We start from the raw sequence: 19,312 nt of genomic DNA on the forward strand, positions 1-19,312 counted from the left end.
TTGGTGGGGTGGATATTTTCCTTCTGTACGCCACCTTCCCAGGATCTGGCCGGACGGATATTATAATATTACTGGGTGTGCCAGCACCCATGAGCGATTATTTTCTCAGCCCTAAACGGACCGAGAAAATAGTCAGGGTGCAATGCAATCCTCTTTGTCTCGTACCCATTCAAGTCTATGGAGTGAGAGAAACATCGCACTGAACTCACAGTACCCCGATGTAATGCGAGCGCAGGGTGAGAATGGCAACAGACGCTACGGAGGAGAGAGGGAGATAAAACCCTCCCGCCCCTCCTCCTCCTCCTCCTCCTCCTCAGCGCCGGCCCTCCCCCCCTCCTCCTCAGCGCCAGACCCTCCCCCCCCTCCTCCTCAGCGCCGGACCTCCCCCCCCCCTCCTCAGCGCCGGACCTCCCCCCCCCCTCCTCAGCGCCAGACCTCCCCCCCCCCTCCTCAGCGCCAGACCTCCCCCCCCCCCTCCTCAGCGCCAGACCTCCCCCCCCCCCCTCCTCAGCGCCAGACCTCCCCCCCCCCTCCTCAGCGCCAGACCTCCCCCCCCCTCCTCAGCGCCAGACCTCCCCCCCCCTCCTCAGCGCCAGACCTCCCCCCCCCTCCTCAGCGCCAGACCTCCCCCCCCCCTCAGCGCCAGACCTCCCCCCCCCTCCTCAGCGCCAGACCCCCTCCCCTCCTCAGCGCCAGACCCCCCCCCCCTCCTCAGCGCCAGACCCCCTCCCCTCCTCAGCGCCAGACCCCCCCCTCCTCAGCGCCAGACCCCCCCCTCCTCAGCGCCAGACCCCCCCCTCCTCAGCGCCAGACCCCCCCCTCCTCAGCGCCAGACCTCCCCCCTTTCCTCAGCGCCAGCCCTCCCCCCTTTCCTCAGCGCCAGACCTCCCCCCCTTCCTCAGCGCCAGACCTCCCCCCCACCTCCTCCTCCTCAGCGCCGGACCTCCCCCCCCCCAGCGCCGGACCTCCTCCCCCCCTCCTCCTCCTCAGCGCCGGACCTCCTCCCCCCCTCCTCCTCCTCAGCGCCGGACCTCCTCCCCCCCTCCTCCTCAGCGCCGGACCCCTCCCCCTCCTCAGCGCTGGACCCCTCCCCCTCCTCCTCCTCCTCAGCGCCGGACCCCTGCCCCTCCTCCTCAGCGCCGGACCTCCTCCCCCTCCTCCTCAGCGCCGGACCTCCTCCCCCTCCTCCTCAGCGCCGGACCTCCTCCCCCTCCTCCTCCTCAGCGCCGGACCTCCTCCCCCTCAGCGCCGGACCTCCTCCCCCTCCTCCTCCTCAGCGCCGGACCTCCTCCTCCTCAGCGCCGGACCTCCCCCCGCAGCTGTGGTCTGATTGGACCTCAGTCGCAATGACACTCGGCTGCTGCTGTGCTGCCAGCGTGAGCCGAGTATCATGTGAGGATCGCAGTAGTCCCTGTGTGGCCCCGGCCTTACAGTACAAGCAAAGTGGATGGGATTAATAGAAATCCCATGGGCGCTGAGCTTCATATTTACACTGTGTAAACTCACATGAGGAGCGTTTTTCCAATTCATAGCATGTCAATTTCTCTTGCAGGTACAGAGTTTTCTGTGAAGAATTTTCCCATAGACCTGCATTAGATGCGCAACATTCGCAGGTAAAACACACGTGTTTTTTAGATGAAAACGCAACAAAAAAAGCTTGTAATTCGCACCTAAGAATGTCAATATCAGGAAGCTTCAAAAAACAAAGCAGCTTTATCTAAGGCCGGCTTCACACTTGCGTTTAAATCGCACGAGCACAATGGTTGAAATTCTCGCATTGCACTCGGACCAATGTTAATCAATGAGGCAGCTCCCATCTATTTTTTTCTCAGTCCAAATCGTACGGAGAAAAAAAAAAAAAAAAAAATCGTAGCATGCTGCGTTTCTCGTGCGAGACTCTCCAATGCAAGTCTATGGGTGCGTGAAAAAAAAAAAAAAAAAAATACATGTCACACGGACGGCACATACACCATCCTAGTGACATCTGTTTTTCTCAATACATTTCTAGCATGTATCAGAGAACAATGTAAATGCTCCTGTACATGACTGTAAATGAGTAACAGCTGCTGAGGAAAAAAACGGATTGCACACTGACAGCACACTGACGAAAAGTGAGAAAAAAAATCGTGCTACTTTCTAGCATGAGAATCGGTCCGATTTTACACTCGCAAGTGTGATTCCAGCCTAAAGCAAGACACGCCAGAGGCAAAAACAAACAAAACAAAAACATGACAAAATCGCAATATAAGAAAAAAAAACAAAAAACCGCAAGTAAATTAAGGTGCAGAAAATGTGCAGTTAAAAACCTCAACAAAAGACTGATAGTGGGAACGTAGCCTTATAATCACACACAGGTATGCAGTGAGATCAGGAGAGCAGACTGTCAGTCATTACATGTCTCACACTGCTAATGCCCCCTTCATTTATACCGTAGTAAACTCTGTAGTTTTTCTCAAGTAAACCTGACCGCTTGTTAAATCCACGGGCAGCATCCATAGTATGTTTGTGAAATGTTTCTCTCTGCCTGCTGCCAATGACTATACAATAGGATAAAGAGTTACACACTAGTCACAATGTATAGGGGAAATATACATTGTATACCGTATTTTTCGGACTATAAGACGCACTTTTTCCCCCCCAAATGTTGGGGAAAGTGAGGGGTGTGTCTTATAGTCTGAATGTGGCTGCGGGGAATGAGGGTGATGCGGTGGAGCGGGTCATCGGCGGCATGCGCAGGCTGCAGAAGCGCCTGCTGTGACCATGTGGGCCCGCTCATTACATATTCACTCCCATCCTTCTGCTCATCATCTCTCAGCGCTGAAGCCGGCGCGGACAGGTGGGCGGGATGATGGACGGGGGACGTGCGCATAATTAGCAGCTGGCCCCCGTGATCACCTCTGGCAACTACAACCTGGAGTGATCATGTGTGGCCGTATTCACAGCCCCCCGCGCATCATCATCAGTGCAGTAAATCTGTATACTCACCGGCCACGATCCCTGCAGCATCGCTCGTCCTCCTGTCTACCGGTCATGGCTGTGTGTGGAGACTAGCGGTGTGCATAGCGATGACGTCATTGCTGTGCGCACGTGTCCACATGCGGCCGGCACAGACAGGAGGATGAGCGATGCTGCAGGGATCGTGGCCGTCTCCACACAGGTCAGCAGTGCTGCTGCTGACACATACAGGAAGATGAGCGATATTGCGTGGAGCGAGGAAAGGAGAGTATGAACGTTTATTTTTTTGTGTGCCACAGGATGCGGCCATACACCGGGATGAGGGCTATATACCAGGATGGCAGTATATAGCAGGATGAGGGCTATATACCAGGATGGCAGTATATAGCAGGATGAGGGCTATATACCAGGATGGCAGTATATAGCAGGATGAGGGCTATATACCAGGATGGCAGTATATAGCAGGATGAGGGGCTATATACCAGGATGGCAGTATATAGCAGGATGAGGGCTATATACCAGGATGGCAGTATATAGCAGGATGAGGGCTATATACCAGGATGGCAGTATATAGCAGGATGAGGGCTATATACCAGGATGGCAGTATATAGCAGATGAGGGCTATATACCAGGATGGCAGTATATAGCAGGATGAGGGCTATATACCAGGATGGCAGTATATAGCAGGATGAGGGCTATATACCAGGATGGCAGTATATAGCAGGATGAGGGCTATATACCAGGATGGCAGTATATAGCAGGATGAGGGCTATATACCAGGATGGCAGTATATAGCAGGATGAGGGCTATATACCAGGATGGCAGTATATAGCAGGATGAGGGCTATATACCAGGATGGCAGTATATAGCAGGATGAGGGCTATATACCAGGATGGCAGTATATAGCAGGATGAGGGCTATATACCAGGATGGCAGTATATAGCAGGATGAGGGCTATATACCAGGATGGCAGTATATAGCAGGATGAGGGCTATATACCAGGATGGCAGTATATAGCAGGATGAGGGCTATATACCAGGATGGCAGTATATAGCAGGATGAGGGCTATATACCAGCATGGCAGTATATAGCAGGATGAGGGCTATATACCAGCATGGCAGTATATAGCAGGATGAGGGCTATATACCAGCATGGCAGTATATAGCAGGATGAGGGCTATATACCAGCATGGCAGTATATAGCAGGATGAGGGCTATATACCAGGATGGCAGTATATAGCAGGATGAGGGCTATATACCAGGATGGCAGTATATAGCAGGATGAGGGCTATATACCAGGATGGCAGTATATAGCAGGATGAGGGCTATATACCAGGATGGCAGTATATAGCAGGATGAGGGCTATATACCAGGATGGCAGTATATAGCAGGATGAGGGCTATATACCAGGATGGCAGTATATAGCAGGATGAGGGCTATATACCAGGATGGCAGTATATAGCAGGATGGGAGGCTATACCAGGATGGCAGTATATAGCAGGATGGGAGGCTATACCAGGATGGCAGTATATAGCAGGATGGGAGGCTATACCAGGATGGCAGTATATAGCAGGATGGGAGGCTATACCAGGATGGCAGTATATAGCAGGATGGGAGGCTATACCAGGATGGCAGTATATAGCAGGATGGGAGGCTATACCAGGATGGCAGTATATAGCAGGATGGGAGGCTATACCAGGATGGCAGTATATAGCAGGATGGGAGGCTATACCAGGATCAGGGACAAAATATATATATATATATATATATATATATATATATATATATATATATATATATATATATATATATATATATATATATATATATATATATACACACATACATACACACGAGGCAGGAGATCATTACCAGGATGGAGTACCTTAGTAGAGAATTTGGGAACATTACCCCCATAACAGTGTCAGCAGCAGATTCTCGCCCCATAACAGTGTGTCATGAACACATTTTTTGCTTAGAATGTTATTTTCCGTCTCTTAAACCAGGGTGCGTCTTATGGTACGAAAAGTACGGTACATTGTGACTAGTGTGCAACTCTTTATCCTATTGTATAGTTATGTTTTTGAGTCTTACACCTTGTTCACACCATTGGAGTTCCAGACGTACACTCTTTAATTAGTGCTGCCAATGAGCGACAGGTCTCTGCCTATACAAGCACACAAGGAGACCTGTCCATCCAGGGCAGCAAGAAGCCACTAGGACCTGCCTCTGTAACTACTGTGCTGTGAGCATTGGTCTCCGATAGCTTTTAAAGTACCGCATGTTTTTCTCAAACACCACGACATTTCAGAGTCAAACATACCTGGCTGGGATCATACAGCCAGTGCCCGATACATTCTGCCTGATCAACAGGCGCAAGTATCAGCTGTCAGGTCCCTAGAGTACAGAATTCAAGTATTTCTGCACTACAAAAAAAAAAAAAGTACATAAAAAAAAACTGTGTTAAAATCAGAAGCAAAAAAATTTAAGGGGGGGGGGGGAAATAAATAAATCAAACAACCAGAGTAGAAAAACCACAAATGTTTTTGGAAATGGGAATATGACCTAAAAAATAAAAGGCAAAAGGAAAAAACACAATCAGAGCAGATGTTCCCAAACAAATGTGGCCACTGAGCTTAGAGTGTCATCAGCAGGTTGCAATAGATATGCAGAGAGACTGGTCATAGAAAGGCAGAGAAGTGGACATCCTTTGGCCACATCCCACACCGACTGCTTCATTGTGAACAATGCCCTTCGGATTCGGATGACGGATGCCAAAGAACTCCTGACACATTTAAAAGAGGCCCCCCCAAGTGTCACATCAGAACAATCAAAACCGTTTACATCAGCGTGGTGTGTGTGTGCTAGACGACCTCCAAGAGTAGCTGACTACACCACCAAGCAAAGGTGTCGTGGTCTTGCTGGAGGAGGGACCAGTGGACCTCAGTGCTGATGAAAGTCGATTCACAAAGAGCAAGAGTGATGGTCGCCAATGATCTTGGACATGTCAAGGAGAGCGCTATGCATCAGCCACTGTTGTCACCGGACGAGCCTTTGGTGGTGGTGTTACAGTGTAGGCCGGTGTGTCTAATCAGTACAGAGCAACCCTACAGATTGTGAAGGGTACAGCGACCGCCCCTACTACTGGAATAACATCATTAATCCGCTCATTGTGCCTCTGTATGCATAGCCTAATTTCATCTTCATAAACTACAATACTTCAGCTCATCGAGGTAGTATTATTAGGGAACGGCTGCTGGAGACTGGGGGACCTCAAATGGAGCGGCTGCACTTCCTCCAGACCTGAATCCCATAGGAAACCTATGGGATCAGCCGAGTCGCCGTGTAGAGGCCGTAACCCTGTACTCCAGAACCTCAATGACCTGAGGGCCACCCTTCAAGAAGAGTGGAACACCGGCCTCAGCAGGCAATAACTCCACATGTGACCAGCAGGAGAAGTCGTTGGCTGCAATTGATCCTCAACACCACATAAGTCATTGAGACAGCGACATATTTTGGGGCGGGGGGGGGGGGCATTGACATCAATAAATTGTTTGAGATGGGGAAATCACCATTGCTGCTTCTACAGAAATGCCAGACTGTCAAGATATAATATCACTGTAGTGTAGTTTATATAAATTTCACAAGAAAGTCAAATATCTCAAACGTATTGTGAGTAGTGTATACTATAGAGTATACGGTATATATCACTGTATAGAGCAGACCAGGAGTATACAGCGTGTATATACTGAGGGAGGATACCAGCAGTGCACGTGCCACAATGCCAGCTCATCTAACGGACAGTACCGGGCATGCTGGGAGCTGTGGTGCTGGATATATAGATGGGCAGTACCGGGCACGCTAGGAGCTGTGGTACTGGATATATAGATGGGCAGTACCGGGCACGCTGGGAGCTGTGGTGCTGGATATATAGATGGGCAGTACCGGGCACGCTGGGGAGCTGTGGTGCTGGATATATAGATGGGCAGTACCGGGCACGCTGGGGAGCTGTGGTGCTGGATATATAGATGGGCAGTACCGGGCACGCTGGGAGCTGTGGTGCTGGATATATAGATGGACAGTACCGGGCACGCTGGGAGCTGTGGTGCTGGATATATAGATGGGCAGTACCGGGCACGCTGGGAGCTGTGGTGCTGGGTATATAGATGGACAGTACCGGGCACGCTGGGAGCTGTGGTGCTGGATATATAGATGGACAGTACCGGGCACGCTGGGAGCTGTGGTGCTGGATATATAGAGGGGCAGTACCCGGGCACGCTGGGAGCTGTGGTGCTGGGTATATAGATGGACAGTACCGGGCACGCTGGGAGCTGTGGTGCTGGATATATAGATGGGCAGTACCGGGCACGCTGGGAGCTGTGGTGCTGGATATATAGATGGACAGTACCGGGCACGCTGGGAGCTGTGGTGCTGGATATATAGATGGGCAGTACCGGGCACGCTGGGAGCTGTGGTGCTGGATATATAGATGGGCAGTACCGGGCACGCTGGGAGCTGTGGTGCTGGATATATAGATGGGCAGTACCGGGCACGTTGGGAGCTGTGGTGCTGGATATATAGATGGACAGTACCGGGCACGCTGGGAGCTGTGGTGCTGGATATATAGATGGGCAGTACCGGGCACGCTGGGAGCTGTGGTGCTGGATATATAGATGGACAGTACCGGGCACGCTGGGAGCTGTGGTGCTGGATATATAGATGGGCAGTACCGGGCACGCTGGGAGCTGTGGTGCTGGATATATAGATGGGAAGTACCGGGCACGCTGGGAGCTGTGGTGCTGGATATATAGATGGGCAGTACCGGGCACGCTGGGAGCTGTGGTGCTGGATATATAGATGGGCAGTACCGGGCACGTTGGGAGCTGTGGTGCTGGATATATAGATGGGCAGTACCGGGCACGCTGGGAGCTGTGGTGCTGGATATATAGATGGGCAGTACCGGGCACGCTGGGAGCTGTGGTGCTGGGTATATAGAGGGGCAGTACCGGGCACGCTGGGAGCTGTGGTGCTGGGTATATAGAGGGGCAGTACCAGGCACGCTGGGAGCTGTGGTGCTGGGTATATAGAGGGGCAGTACCAGGCACGCTGGGAGCTGTGGTGCTGGATATATAGATGGGCAGTACCCGGGCACGCTGGGAGCTGTGGTGCTGGGTATATAGATGGGCAGTACCGGGCACGCTGGGAGCTGTGGTGCTGGGTATAGAGGGGCAGTACCGGGCACGCTGGGAGCTGTGGTGCTGGGTATATAGAGGGGCAGTACCGGGCACGCTGGGAGCTGTGGTGCTGGATATATAGATGGGCAGTACCGGGCACGCTGGGAGCTGTGGTGCTGGATATATAGAGGGGCAGTACCCGGGCACGCTGGGAGCTGTGGTGCTGGATATGTAGATGGGCAGTAACCGGGCACGCTGGGAGCTGTGGTGCTGGGTATATAGAGGGGCAGTACCGGGCACGCTGGGAGCTGTGGTGCTGGATATATAGATGGGCAGTACTGGGCACGCTGGGAGCTGTGGTGCTGGGTATATAGAGGGGCAGTACCGGGCACGCTGGGTCCTGTATATATAGATGGGCAGTACTGGGCACGCTGGGTCCTGTATATATAGATGGGCAGTACCGGGCACGCTGGGTCCTGTATATATAGATGGGCAGTACCGGGCACGTTGGGAGCTGTGGTGCTGGATATATAGATGGGCAGTACCGGGCACGCTGGAGCTGTGGTGCTGGATATATAGAGGGGCAGTACCGGGCACGCTGGAGCTGTGGTGCTGGATATATAGAGGGGCAGTACCGGGCACGCTGGGAGCTGTGGTGCTGGATATATAGAGGGGCAGTACCGGGCACGCTGGGAGCTGTGGTGCTGGGTATATAGAGGGGCAGTACCGGGCACGCTGGGAGCTGTGGTGCTGGATATATAGAGGGGCAGTACCGGGCACGCTGGGAGCTGTGGTGCTGGATATATAGAGGGGCAGTACCGGGCACGCTGGGAGCTGTGGTGCTGGATATATAGAGGGGCAGTACCGGGCACGCTGGGAGCTGTGGTGCTGGGTATATAGAGGGGCAGTACCGGGCACGCTGGGAGCTGTGGTGCTGGGTATATAGAGGGGCAGTACCGGGCACGCTGGGAGCTGTGATGCTGGGTATATAGAGGGGCAGTACCGGGCACGCTGGGAGCTGTGGTGCTGGATATATAGAGGGGCAGTACCGGGCACGCTGGGAGCTGTGGTGCTGGATATATAGAGGGGCAGTACCGGGCACGCTGGGAGCTGTGGTGCTGGATATATAGAGGGGCAGTACCGGGCACGCTGGGAGCTGTGGTCCTGTATATATATAGAGGGGCAGTACCGGGCACGCTGGGAGCTGTGGTGCTGGATATATAGAGGGGCAGTACCGGGCACGCTGGGAGCTGTGGTGCTGGATATATAGATGGACAGTACCGGGCACGCTGGGAGCTGTGGTGCTGGATATATAGAGGGGCAGTACCGGGCACGCTGGGAGCTGTGGTGCTGGATATATAGATGGGCAGTACCGGGCACGCTGGGAGCTGTGGTGCTGGATATATAGAGGGGCAGTACCGGGCACGCTGGGAGCTGTGGTGCTGGATATATAGAGGGGCAGTACCGGGCACGCTGGGAGCTGTGGTGCTGGATATATAGAGGGGCAGTACCGGGCACGCTGGGAGCTGTGGTCCTGTATATATATAGAGGGGCAGTACCGGGCACGCTGGGAGCTGTGGTGCTGGATATATAGAGGGGCAGTACCGGGCACGCTGGGAGCTGTGGTGCTGGATATATAGATGGACAGTACCGGGCACGCTGGGAGCTGTGGTGCTGGATATATAGAGGGGCAGTACCGGGCACGCTGGGAGCTGTGGTGCTGGATATATAGATGGGCAGTACCGGGCACGCTGGGAGCTGTGGTGCTGGATATATAGAGGGGCAGTACCGGGCACGCTGGGAGCTGTGGTGCTGGATATATAGAGGGGCAGTACCGGGCACGCTGGGAGCTGTGGTCCTGTATATATATAGAGGGGCAGTACCGGGCACGCTGGGAGCTGTGGTGCTGGATATATAGAGGGGCAGTACCGGGCACGCTGGGTCCTGTATATATAGATGGGTAGTACCGGGCACGCTGGGAGCTGTGGTGCTGCGGACGGTCGGTACTTACAGGGTGGAGGTCCGGTTGGGCAGCGCTCCCAGGGGCAGGCTCCTCTCGCTGTCCGGGCAGTTGCACACCACCTTCCCGCCGTCTCCTCCGGTTCCTCCCGTTCTCCCGGCCGCTCCCCGCGGTCTGCCGTCCTGCTTACACCCGGGGGGCAGGGCCCACTGTGCCGCCACCACGGAGAGGAGGGCGAGCAGCGCCAGGCCCGGGGCCTCCATCCCAGCAATGGCCACAGCCCGGGCCGGAGCGCGGTCTGCACGGCCCGGACCGAGAGCGGCGCCCCCTGCCTGCAGCGGGAGGGGCAGGCCTCGGACAGTCCGGTGAGTTCAGCTCCGGTTCTTGTGCGGCTCCGGCTCTCAGCTTGGGAGGTCCGGTCACATTATGGCCCCGGGCAGCAGTGAGGAGGAGGCCCCTGCTCCATACACACAGCTGCTCCAGACTGTCCTCCCCCCGTCTCCCGGGATGGTCTCCTCCTCCCCCAGTCTCCTCCTCTACAGGCACAGACATGTCAGCGGGAAGAGGGGGGATCCGGCACTGAGGTAACAGCACAGAGGAGCGAGCAGAGGGGAGTATGGCTGTATAGTACCCATGTGTATAGTGTATTTATACCGTATCCATAGGGTCATATGTGTATAGTGTGTTATATAGTATATCTATAGGGTCATATATGTGTATAGTGTGTTATATAGTATATCTATAGGGTCATATATGTGTATAGTGTGTTATATAGTACTTCTATAGGGTCCTATATATGTATAGTGTTATATATAGTATATTTATAGGGTCATATGTTTAGGGTGTTATAGTGTATTTATAGTGTTCTATATATGTATAGTGTTGTATACAGGGTCCTATACTGTATATGTATAGTGTGTTATATAGTATATCAATAGGGCCCTATTGTATATGTATAGTGTTTTATATAGGATATATAAGCACCTGTATGTGTAGTATAGTGTTATACATGGTCCTATATGTGTGTAGTGTGTTATGTATATCCATAGGGTGCTCTGTGTACAGTATATAAATAAATATATATATATATATATATATATGGTCCTATATACGTTTTGTGTCACATATACAGTGCAGTGTATTATATATAGATCTATCCATCTATTATCATGGAGCAGTGTGTACATATATTAGTGAGAGAGTGAGAGAAGTGATGTATGAAGCCACTCCACACTAATTGTAGTTAGTAGAATTGGCCATCGCTGCAGGGACAGGTGTGTAGCCCTAAATACATGGACGGAGCCACCACACAAGAGAGCACATGATGTATACAATGTGTACAGTGCTTTACTGAAGAATAACATTGTATAACATAGGGGAGGTGGGAGCACAATCAAATGGGACTGGGACAATGTGAATAAGAGGTGAGTGTGACTGGTGTCAGAAGGAGAGTAACACACAATGTCATAATAACAAAGTGCAAAGTGCGTGGACATTACCAATGACATAGACCGAGAACAAGAGACTGGCCACAATAGTACAAAGTGCAGCAGTAATGGAGCGCAGGGCACTGTGATATTGCAGTTGCCAACAGGATCTTGAAACAACGTTGTTTACACACAATTTTGGAAAAGCGTCAACAATTTTGTCCTGACAATTTTTAGGGGTTCTGTGTGAAATTCTGCCCAAATTTACCTTTTTTTCCTCAGTTTTTTTGTGTTGTTCTAATACACACAAAGGAAATAAACGTGTATAACAAAACGTGTAATTGCAGTGATTTTCTGGGAGAAATACTTCATTTTCTGGAACAATTTCAAGGGTGTCAACACTTTCTGCCATGACAGTATGTGTATAGTGTGTGATATATACAGTGCAGTGTGTTGTGTTAGTGTATGTGTATAGCTAGTACATATACTGTAGTGTAGTGCCCAGCAGTGTATTCTGTGCAGTATTTTCCCCATAAACTTCATTTGCAGTAACAGAGCAGCGCCCTCTAATGGCCACTAACTTTTTTGTTATTCTGTCAGTACAGCCATATGAGGGCATGGTTTTTGTGGGACAAGTTGTACTTTTGAATGTCACCATTGATTCTGCAACATATTGTACTGGATAACGGGAAAACAAAAGAGGCCCCTGATGGGAGGGTGGAATGACGCATTCAACACCGGAACACGTTAAATCCCGATGTCTGAGATTGACAGCGGGATTTAACTGGTTAACTGCCATGGGCAGATCAGGCGGATCTCTTATCAACCTGCAGCTCTGACAGCTCTGCCGATCACACGGCTCTCTTCATTAGCTGCGTGGAGGTGACAGGAGCAGCTGTGTCTTCTGCTGCTCCTGTCACCTGCATGCAGCAGAGCTGGACGCGACGCTGGAGGACCGTGGATTACGCCGGACATGGAGGGCTTTGTTGTGGGTAATAAATTGGTAATGAGGGAATTTGTTAGTGTTTTTTTATTTCTAATAAAGGATTTTTCGGGTGTGTGTTTTTTAACTGTAATTTACAGATTAATCATGGAAGGTATCTCGGGAAGACGCCTGACATGATTAATCTAGGACTTATTGGCAGCTATGGGCTGCCAATAACTCCTTATTACCCCGATTTGCCAAAGCACCAGGGCAAATCGGGAAGAGCCAGGTACAGTCCCAGAACTGTCGCATCTAATGTATGCGTCTGCTGGCTGATATTGTTAGGCTGGGGGGCTCCCCATAACGTGGGGCTCCCCATCCTGAGAATACCAGCCTGCAGCCGTATGGCTTTATCTGGCTAGTATTAAAATTGGGGGGGACCGCACGCCGGATTTTTTAATTATTTATTTATTTATTTTACTGCACAGTATAGACACGCCCACCGGCTGCTGTGATTGGGTGCAGTGACACAGCTGTCACTCAGCGTGTGGGCGTGTCTCACTGCAACCAATCACATTTGCCGGTGGGCGGGGAAAGCAGGGAATACGAGATTGTTTGTTTAATGAGCGGTCGGCTTTTTCAAAAAAGGAAAAGCCGCCGGAGCAGTGTGAGCGCCGGTGATCGGGGATCGGTGAGTATGAGAGAGGGGGGGGGAAATCACAAGCAAATGAGGTGAGTAACGCGACCAGCTGCTGTCACTGAGGTTACCCGATGGCCGCCACTGGATCCAGCGGTGGCCGCGATTAACCTCAGTGACAGCTCAGCTGATCGCGCTACTCACCTCATTGTGGAGCTGACAGGAGCGGCGGTGAGTAGCGCGATCAGCTGAACTGTCACTGAGGTTACCCGCGGCCACCGCTGGATCCAGGTAACCTCAGTGACAGCTCAGCCGATCACAAGGCTGTCTTCATTAGCTGCGTGGAGGTGACCGGAGCGGCTGTGTCTTCTGCTGCTCCTGTCACCTGCATGCAGCAGAGCTGGATGCCACGCTGGAGGACCGTGGATTACGCCGGACATGGAGGGCTTTGTTGTGGGTAATAAATTGGTAATGAGGGAATTTGTTAGTGTTTTTTATTTCTAATAAAGGATTTTTCGGGTGTGTGTGTTTATTTACTGTAATTTACAGATTAATCATGGAAGGAATCTCGGGGAGACGCCTGACATGATTAATCTAGGACTTATTGGCAGCTATGGGCTGCCAATAACTCCTTATTACCCCGATTTGCCAACGCACCAGGGCAAATCAGGAAGAGCCGGGTACAGTCCCAGAACTGTCGCATCTAATGTATGCGGCAATTCTGGGCGTCTGGTGGCTGATATTGTTAGGCTGGGGGGCTCCCCATAACGTGGGGCTCCCCATCCTGAGAATACCAGCCTGCAGCCGTATGGCTTTATCTGGCTGGTATTAAAATAGGGGGGGACCGCATGCCGGATTTTTTAATTATTTATTTATTTACACGGCACACAGACAGAGCCGCGCGGCATTAAATGAAGTCGGGTGAAGTTCACCTGCTTTTTTGACACGTCCCCAACGACCAGCTAGTCGCTCTGCAGGTCCGGATCGCTGTTAGGTCGTTGGCCAGGTCTGCCTGTTTGACAGCTCACCAGAGACTTTGTAGCGATCCCGGCTAGGTTGAGATCGCAGGTTGGATCGCTAGAAAGTCTCAGTGTGTAAACCCAGCTTTAGACACACATGACTGATCAGATCAGCCAACATGTGCAGGGAAAGATGCGGGCTCGGCGTGTGAGCCCGCATCAAAATCAGGGAGCTGATATAGGACGTACCAGTGCATCGTATGTCGGTAAGGGGATAAAGTTTATGGGGAGTTCTGAAGTAGTTAGATCCCTTCAAAGAACATGAATCTTTGATGATCTAGACTTCACAGGAGTACCAACATGGCAGTTAGGGTCTTCAGAGGACCCATAAGTGACATGGCATCCCTTGTGGGCCTGATACAGTTTGTATAGGATGCTGCGTCCAAAATGCTGTGAACCCTGATCGTGGGCACGCAGCCTACGGCCTCTTTCACACGCCTGTGAAAATCACGCACGTTTTTCAAATGGTGCGTATTGCCCTCGGTGAGCAGTGTGTATGGCAAACATGTGTTTTCCGTGTGTTATCCGTGAACTTTCTGCTCACCCGTCCCTGGCGTCTCTGTCCGTGGTGCTGATCTTTGGTCTCCGGTCCTGCCGACACCCCGCTGCTGCTGCTTCCGGCCGCAGTGAAGTGAATATTCAATGAGCATAATGACCGGCGGTCGGCAGCAAGTGACAGCAGCGGCAGAGACAACAGGGCAGGAGAAGGTGAGTAATGGTTTGGTTTTTTTCTCACAGCCACGCGTCTTCTCTCCGGTGCGTGTCACATGGAACACATCCGTGTGGTCCGTTTACATTATGTGTGACACGTTTGCATTCTGTGCGACACCCGTGATGCCGGAGAGAAAACGGACATGTTGGCGTGTGGAGCACATGGACACACGTAAGTACAGAACTGACACACGTTCCGTGCGCAAATACTTACGTGTGTCCTAAACCATAGGAATACATAGGTCTATTTATGTACGTGTCTCCGGTACGTGAGAAAACTGCCAAACACGTACCGGAGGCACGTACGTGTGAAAGAGGCCTAAGGCTGCGTGCGCACGATCAGTATTTGCAGCTTTTTGGACGCAGTATGCTTCAGCTGCGTCCAAAACACTGCATTGTACAGTACAAGCACAGTGGATGGATTTCTAGTGGATGCCCACTGTGCTTGTTTTTTCCGCAGCAAACACTGACCTGTGGTGCGTGTTTCCAGACCGCAGCATGGCAATTGTTTGCTGCGGAATCACAAGTGCCCTCCGTAGGAAGAACACAAGCGAGAGACTGCAGCGCCCCGAACACTGATCGTGGGCATGAAGCCTAAGGGTTCGTCCATTGTGGACTAATCCACAGCGACATATACGCAGGACTTGCCGCACATTTCACCCTTTGCAACTCATTTCTCTCCAATGCAGAGTGAACATTTGCAGCATAAGTCGAATTTCAAATTTGCAGTTTGGGTCCACTTCTACAGATTTTTTTTTACAGTGTTTGCAAGATACAGTCATATGAAAAAGTTTGGGCACCCCTATTAATATTAACCTTTTTTCTTTATAACAATTTGGGTTTTTGCAACAGCTATTTCAGTTTCATATATCTAATAACTGATGGACTGAGTAATATTTCTGGATTGAAATGAGGTTTATTCTACTAACAGAAAATGTGCAATCCGCATTTAAACAAAATTTGACCGGTGCAAAAGTCTGAGCACCTCAACATAAAAGTGACATTAATATTTTGTAGATCCTCCTTTTGCAAAAATAACAGCCTCTAGTCGCTTCCTGTAGCTTTTAATGAGTTCCTGGATCCTGGATGAAGGTATATTTGACCATTCCTGTTTACAAAACAATTCCAGTTCAGTTACGTCTGATGGTCGCCGAGCATGGACGGCATGCTTCAAATCATCCCACAGATGTTCAGTGATATTCAGGTCTGGGGTCTGTATGGCCATTCCAGAACATTGTAATTGTTCCTCTGCATGAATGCCTGAGTAGATTTGGAGCGGTGTTTTGGATCATTGTCTTGCTGAAATATCCATCCTCTGTGTAACTTCAACTTCGTCACTGATTCTTGCACATTATTGTGAAGAATCTGCTGATACTGAGTTGAATCCATGTGACCCTCAACTTTAACAAGATTCCCGGTGCCGGCATTGGCCACACAGCCCCAAAGCATGATGGAACCTCCACCAAATTTTACTGTGGGTAGCAAGTGCTTTTCTTGGAATGCCGTGTTTTTTTGCCTCCATGCATAACGCCTTTTTGTATGACCAAACAACTCAATCTTTGTTTCATCAGTCCACAGGACCTTCTTCCAAAATGTAACTGGCTTGTCCAAATGTGCTTTTGCATACCTCAGGCGACTCTGTTTGTGGCATGCTTGCAGAAACGGCTTCCTTCGCATCACTCTCCCATACAGCTTCTCCTTGTGCAACGTGCGCTGTATTGTTGACCGATGCACATTGAAACCATCTGCAGCAAGATGATGCTGCAGGTCTTTGGAGGTGGTCTGTGGATTGTCCTTGACTGTTCTCAACATTCTTCTCTGCCTTTCTGATATTTTTCTTGGCCTGCCACTTCTGGGCTTAACAAGAACTGTACCTGTGTTCTTCCATTTCCTTACTATGTTCCTCACAGTGGAAACTGACAGTTTAAATCTCTGAGACAACTTTTTGTATCTTTCCCCTGAACGACTATGTTGAATAATCTTTGTTTTCAGATCATTTGAGAGTTGTTTTGAGGAGCCCATGAAGCCACTCTTCATAGGAGATTCAAATAGGAGAACAACTTGCAAGTGGCCACCTTAAATACCTTTTCTCCTGATTGGATACACCTGCCTATGAAGTTCAAAGCTCAATGAGGTTACAAAACCAATTTAGTGCTTTAGTAAGTCAGTAAAAAGTAGTTAGGAGTGTTCAAATCAAGAAATTGATAAGGGTGCCCATACTTTTGCACTGGTCAAATTTTGTTTAAATGCGGATTGCACATTTTCTGTTAGTACAATAAACCTCATTTCAATCCAGAAATATTACTCAGTCCATCAGTTATTAGATATATGAAACTGAAATAGCTGTTGCAAAAACCTAAATTGTTATAAAGAAAAAGGTTAACATTAATAGGGGTGCCCAAACTTTTTCATATGACAGTATTTCTTATTACAGAATCCACGGAGCTGGTAATGTAACCGGCACCAAACATTCTGCATGTAAATCTAGTGTGTATCATTCTCATGTGGATGTACCCTAAAGTGTGATGATGGGGTACACGGTGACATCAGATGTGTGATGCTCATCGCTGTGGTGACCACAGACATCACATGCCAACATCACATGAGAATAAGAAAGAATCTGTGATCCTATCTATATTTATAATTGCCTTATTCTATCTGTCTGTCTGTCTGTCTTGCTCCAAAATTGTGTCCTTACGGTGACACAAAGCGGATTGGCCACTGGCCTCGCCATGGCCCCGCCCCCCCGCACGGATTGGTCGCTCGCCCTGGCTCCCCCCCCACACTGATTGGCCGGCCGCTCGCACAGGCTCCGCCCCCCACACGGATTGGCCTCTCGCCCCGGCACCCTGCACGTATTGGCAACTCGTCCACGCCCCGCCCCCCTCACGCAATGCACGCTCGCTCTGGCCCCACCCCCCGCACGCATCCCCCGAACTGACACTGAGACACGACTACCAGGTGAGTACTGTACCCCCGGGAGCCCACACCAGCATACTCCGCCATCCCAGCCGACACAAACCCTCGCATTGCTGGGGTTTGCCGCCGTATGCTGGTGTGGGCTCCCGTGCGAGTGGGGGACGTGATGCGCTGGTAACCATGGTAGCATAGTTACCAGCGCATCAAGGTCCTGCAGCGGCGGAAAATCCACACGCACACACATAACAGCACACACACACACACACACACACACACACACACATCAGATCACACTCACTCTCACACACACCTCACATCGCATCCACACACTCACAGCATCCGGAGATATCGCTTGCTTCTCGGCCGCGATACTGTGCTGTGAGCTTCCAGGACCTGCCGGAGGATCACATGGCCAGAAGCATGTGGTATCTCCGGATGTTGTGAGTATGAGCGCGTATGTGCAATATCGTCAATGTGTGTGTACGTGAGTGCATGCGATCGGGTGTGCGTGTGAGTGTATGCGATCGGGTGTGCGTGTGAGTGTATGCGATCGGGTGTGCGTGTGAGTGTATGCGATCGGGTGTGTGTGAGTGTATGCGATCGGGTATGTGTGTGAGTGTATGCGATCGGGTATGTGTGTGAGTGTATGCGATCGGGTATGTGTGTGAGTGTATGCGATCGGGTGTGTGTGTGAGTGTATGCGATCGGGTGTGTGTGTGAGTGTATGCGATCGGGTGGGTGTGAGTGTATGCGATCGGGTGGGTGTGAGTGTATGCGATCGGGTGGGTGTGAGTGTATGCGATCGGGTGGGTGTGTGTGAGTGTATGCAATCGGATCTGTGAGTGTCGGCAGAGGAGCACGGCGTGCTGGAGGAGGGAGGCTGATCCTGGGGAAGGCTGGGAGGGGGAGGCTGATGCTTGGGGAGGCTGATGTTGGGGGAGGCTGGGAGGGTGTAGGCTGATGCTGGGGGAGGCTGATGCTGTGGGAGGCTGGGAGGAGAGAGGCTGATGCTGGGGGAGGCTGATGCTGGGGGTGGCTGGGATGGGGGAGGCTGATGCTGGGGGTGGCTGGGATGGGGGAGGCTGATGCTGGGGGAGGCTGGGAGGAGAGAGGCTGATGCTGGGGGAGGCTGGGAGGAGAGAGGCTGATGCTGGGGGAGGCTGGGAGGAGAGAGGCTGATGCTGGGGGAGGCTGGGAGGAGAGAGGCTGATGCTGGGGGAGGCTGGGAGGAGAGAGGCTGATGCTGGGGGAGGCTGATGCTGGGGGAGGCTGGGAGGGGGAGGCTGATGCTCGGGGAGGTTGGGAGGAGGGAGGCTGGGAGGAGAAAGGCTGATGCTGGGGGAGGCTGGAAGGAGAGAGGCTGATGCTGGGGGAGGCTGATGCTGGGGGAGGCTGGAAGGAGAGAGGCTGATGCTGGGGGAGGCTGATGCTGGGGGAGGCTGGAAGGAGAGAGGCTGATGCTGGGGGAGGCTGATGCTGGGGGAGGCTGGAAGGAGAGAGGCTGATGCTGGGGGAGGCTGATGCTGGGGGAGGCTGGAAGGAGAGAGGCTGATGCTGGGGGAGGCTGATGCTGGGGGAGGCTGGAA

General features: G+C 51.6%; 2 protein-coding genes across 3 annotated transcripts in view; one reads left to right on the forward strand and one right to left on the reverse strand.

The window, feature by feature from the left end:
- Positions 1-10,604, reverse strand: part of ADGRA3 (adhesion G protein-coupled receptor A3) — a 177,765-nt gene extending 167,161 nt beyond the window's left edge. For both annotated transcript variants that reach the window (XM_075346927.1, XM_075346926.1), the window contains exon 1: positions 10,140-10,604. In XM_075346927.1, coding sequence (XP_075203042.1) covers positions 10,140-10,351 — 212 coding nt within the window. In that variant the 5' untranslated portion in view covers positions 10,352-10,604. The remainder of the gene's footprint in view (positions 1-10,139) is intronic.
- LOC142306257 (cytosolic beta-glucosidase-like) overlaps positions 10,148-19,312 on the forward strand; it is a 146,345-nt gene continuing 137,180 nt past the window's right edge. Inside the window, exon 1 of the mRNA XM_075346928.1 lies at positions 10,148-10,672. The gene's annotated coding sequence lies outside the window, so the exon portion shown is untranslated. The remainder of the gene's footprint in view (positions 10,673-19,312) is intronic.

This window comes from Anomaloglossus baeobatrachus, chromosome 1, assembly GCF_048569485.1.
Source record: "Anomaloglossus baeobatrachus isolate aAnoBae1 chromosome 1, aAnoBae1.hap1, whole genome shotgun sequence".
In the NCBI taxonomy this organism is placed as follows: Eukaryota; Metazoa; Chordata; class Amphibia; order Anura; family Aromobatidae; genus Anomaloglossus; species Anomaloglossus baeobatrachus.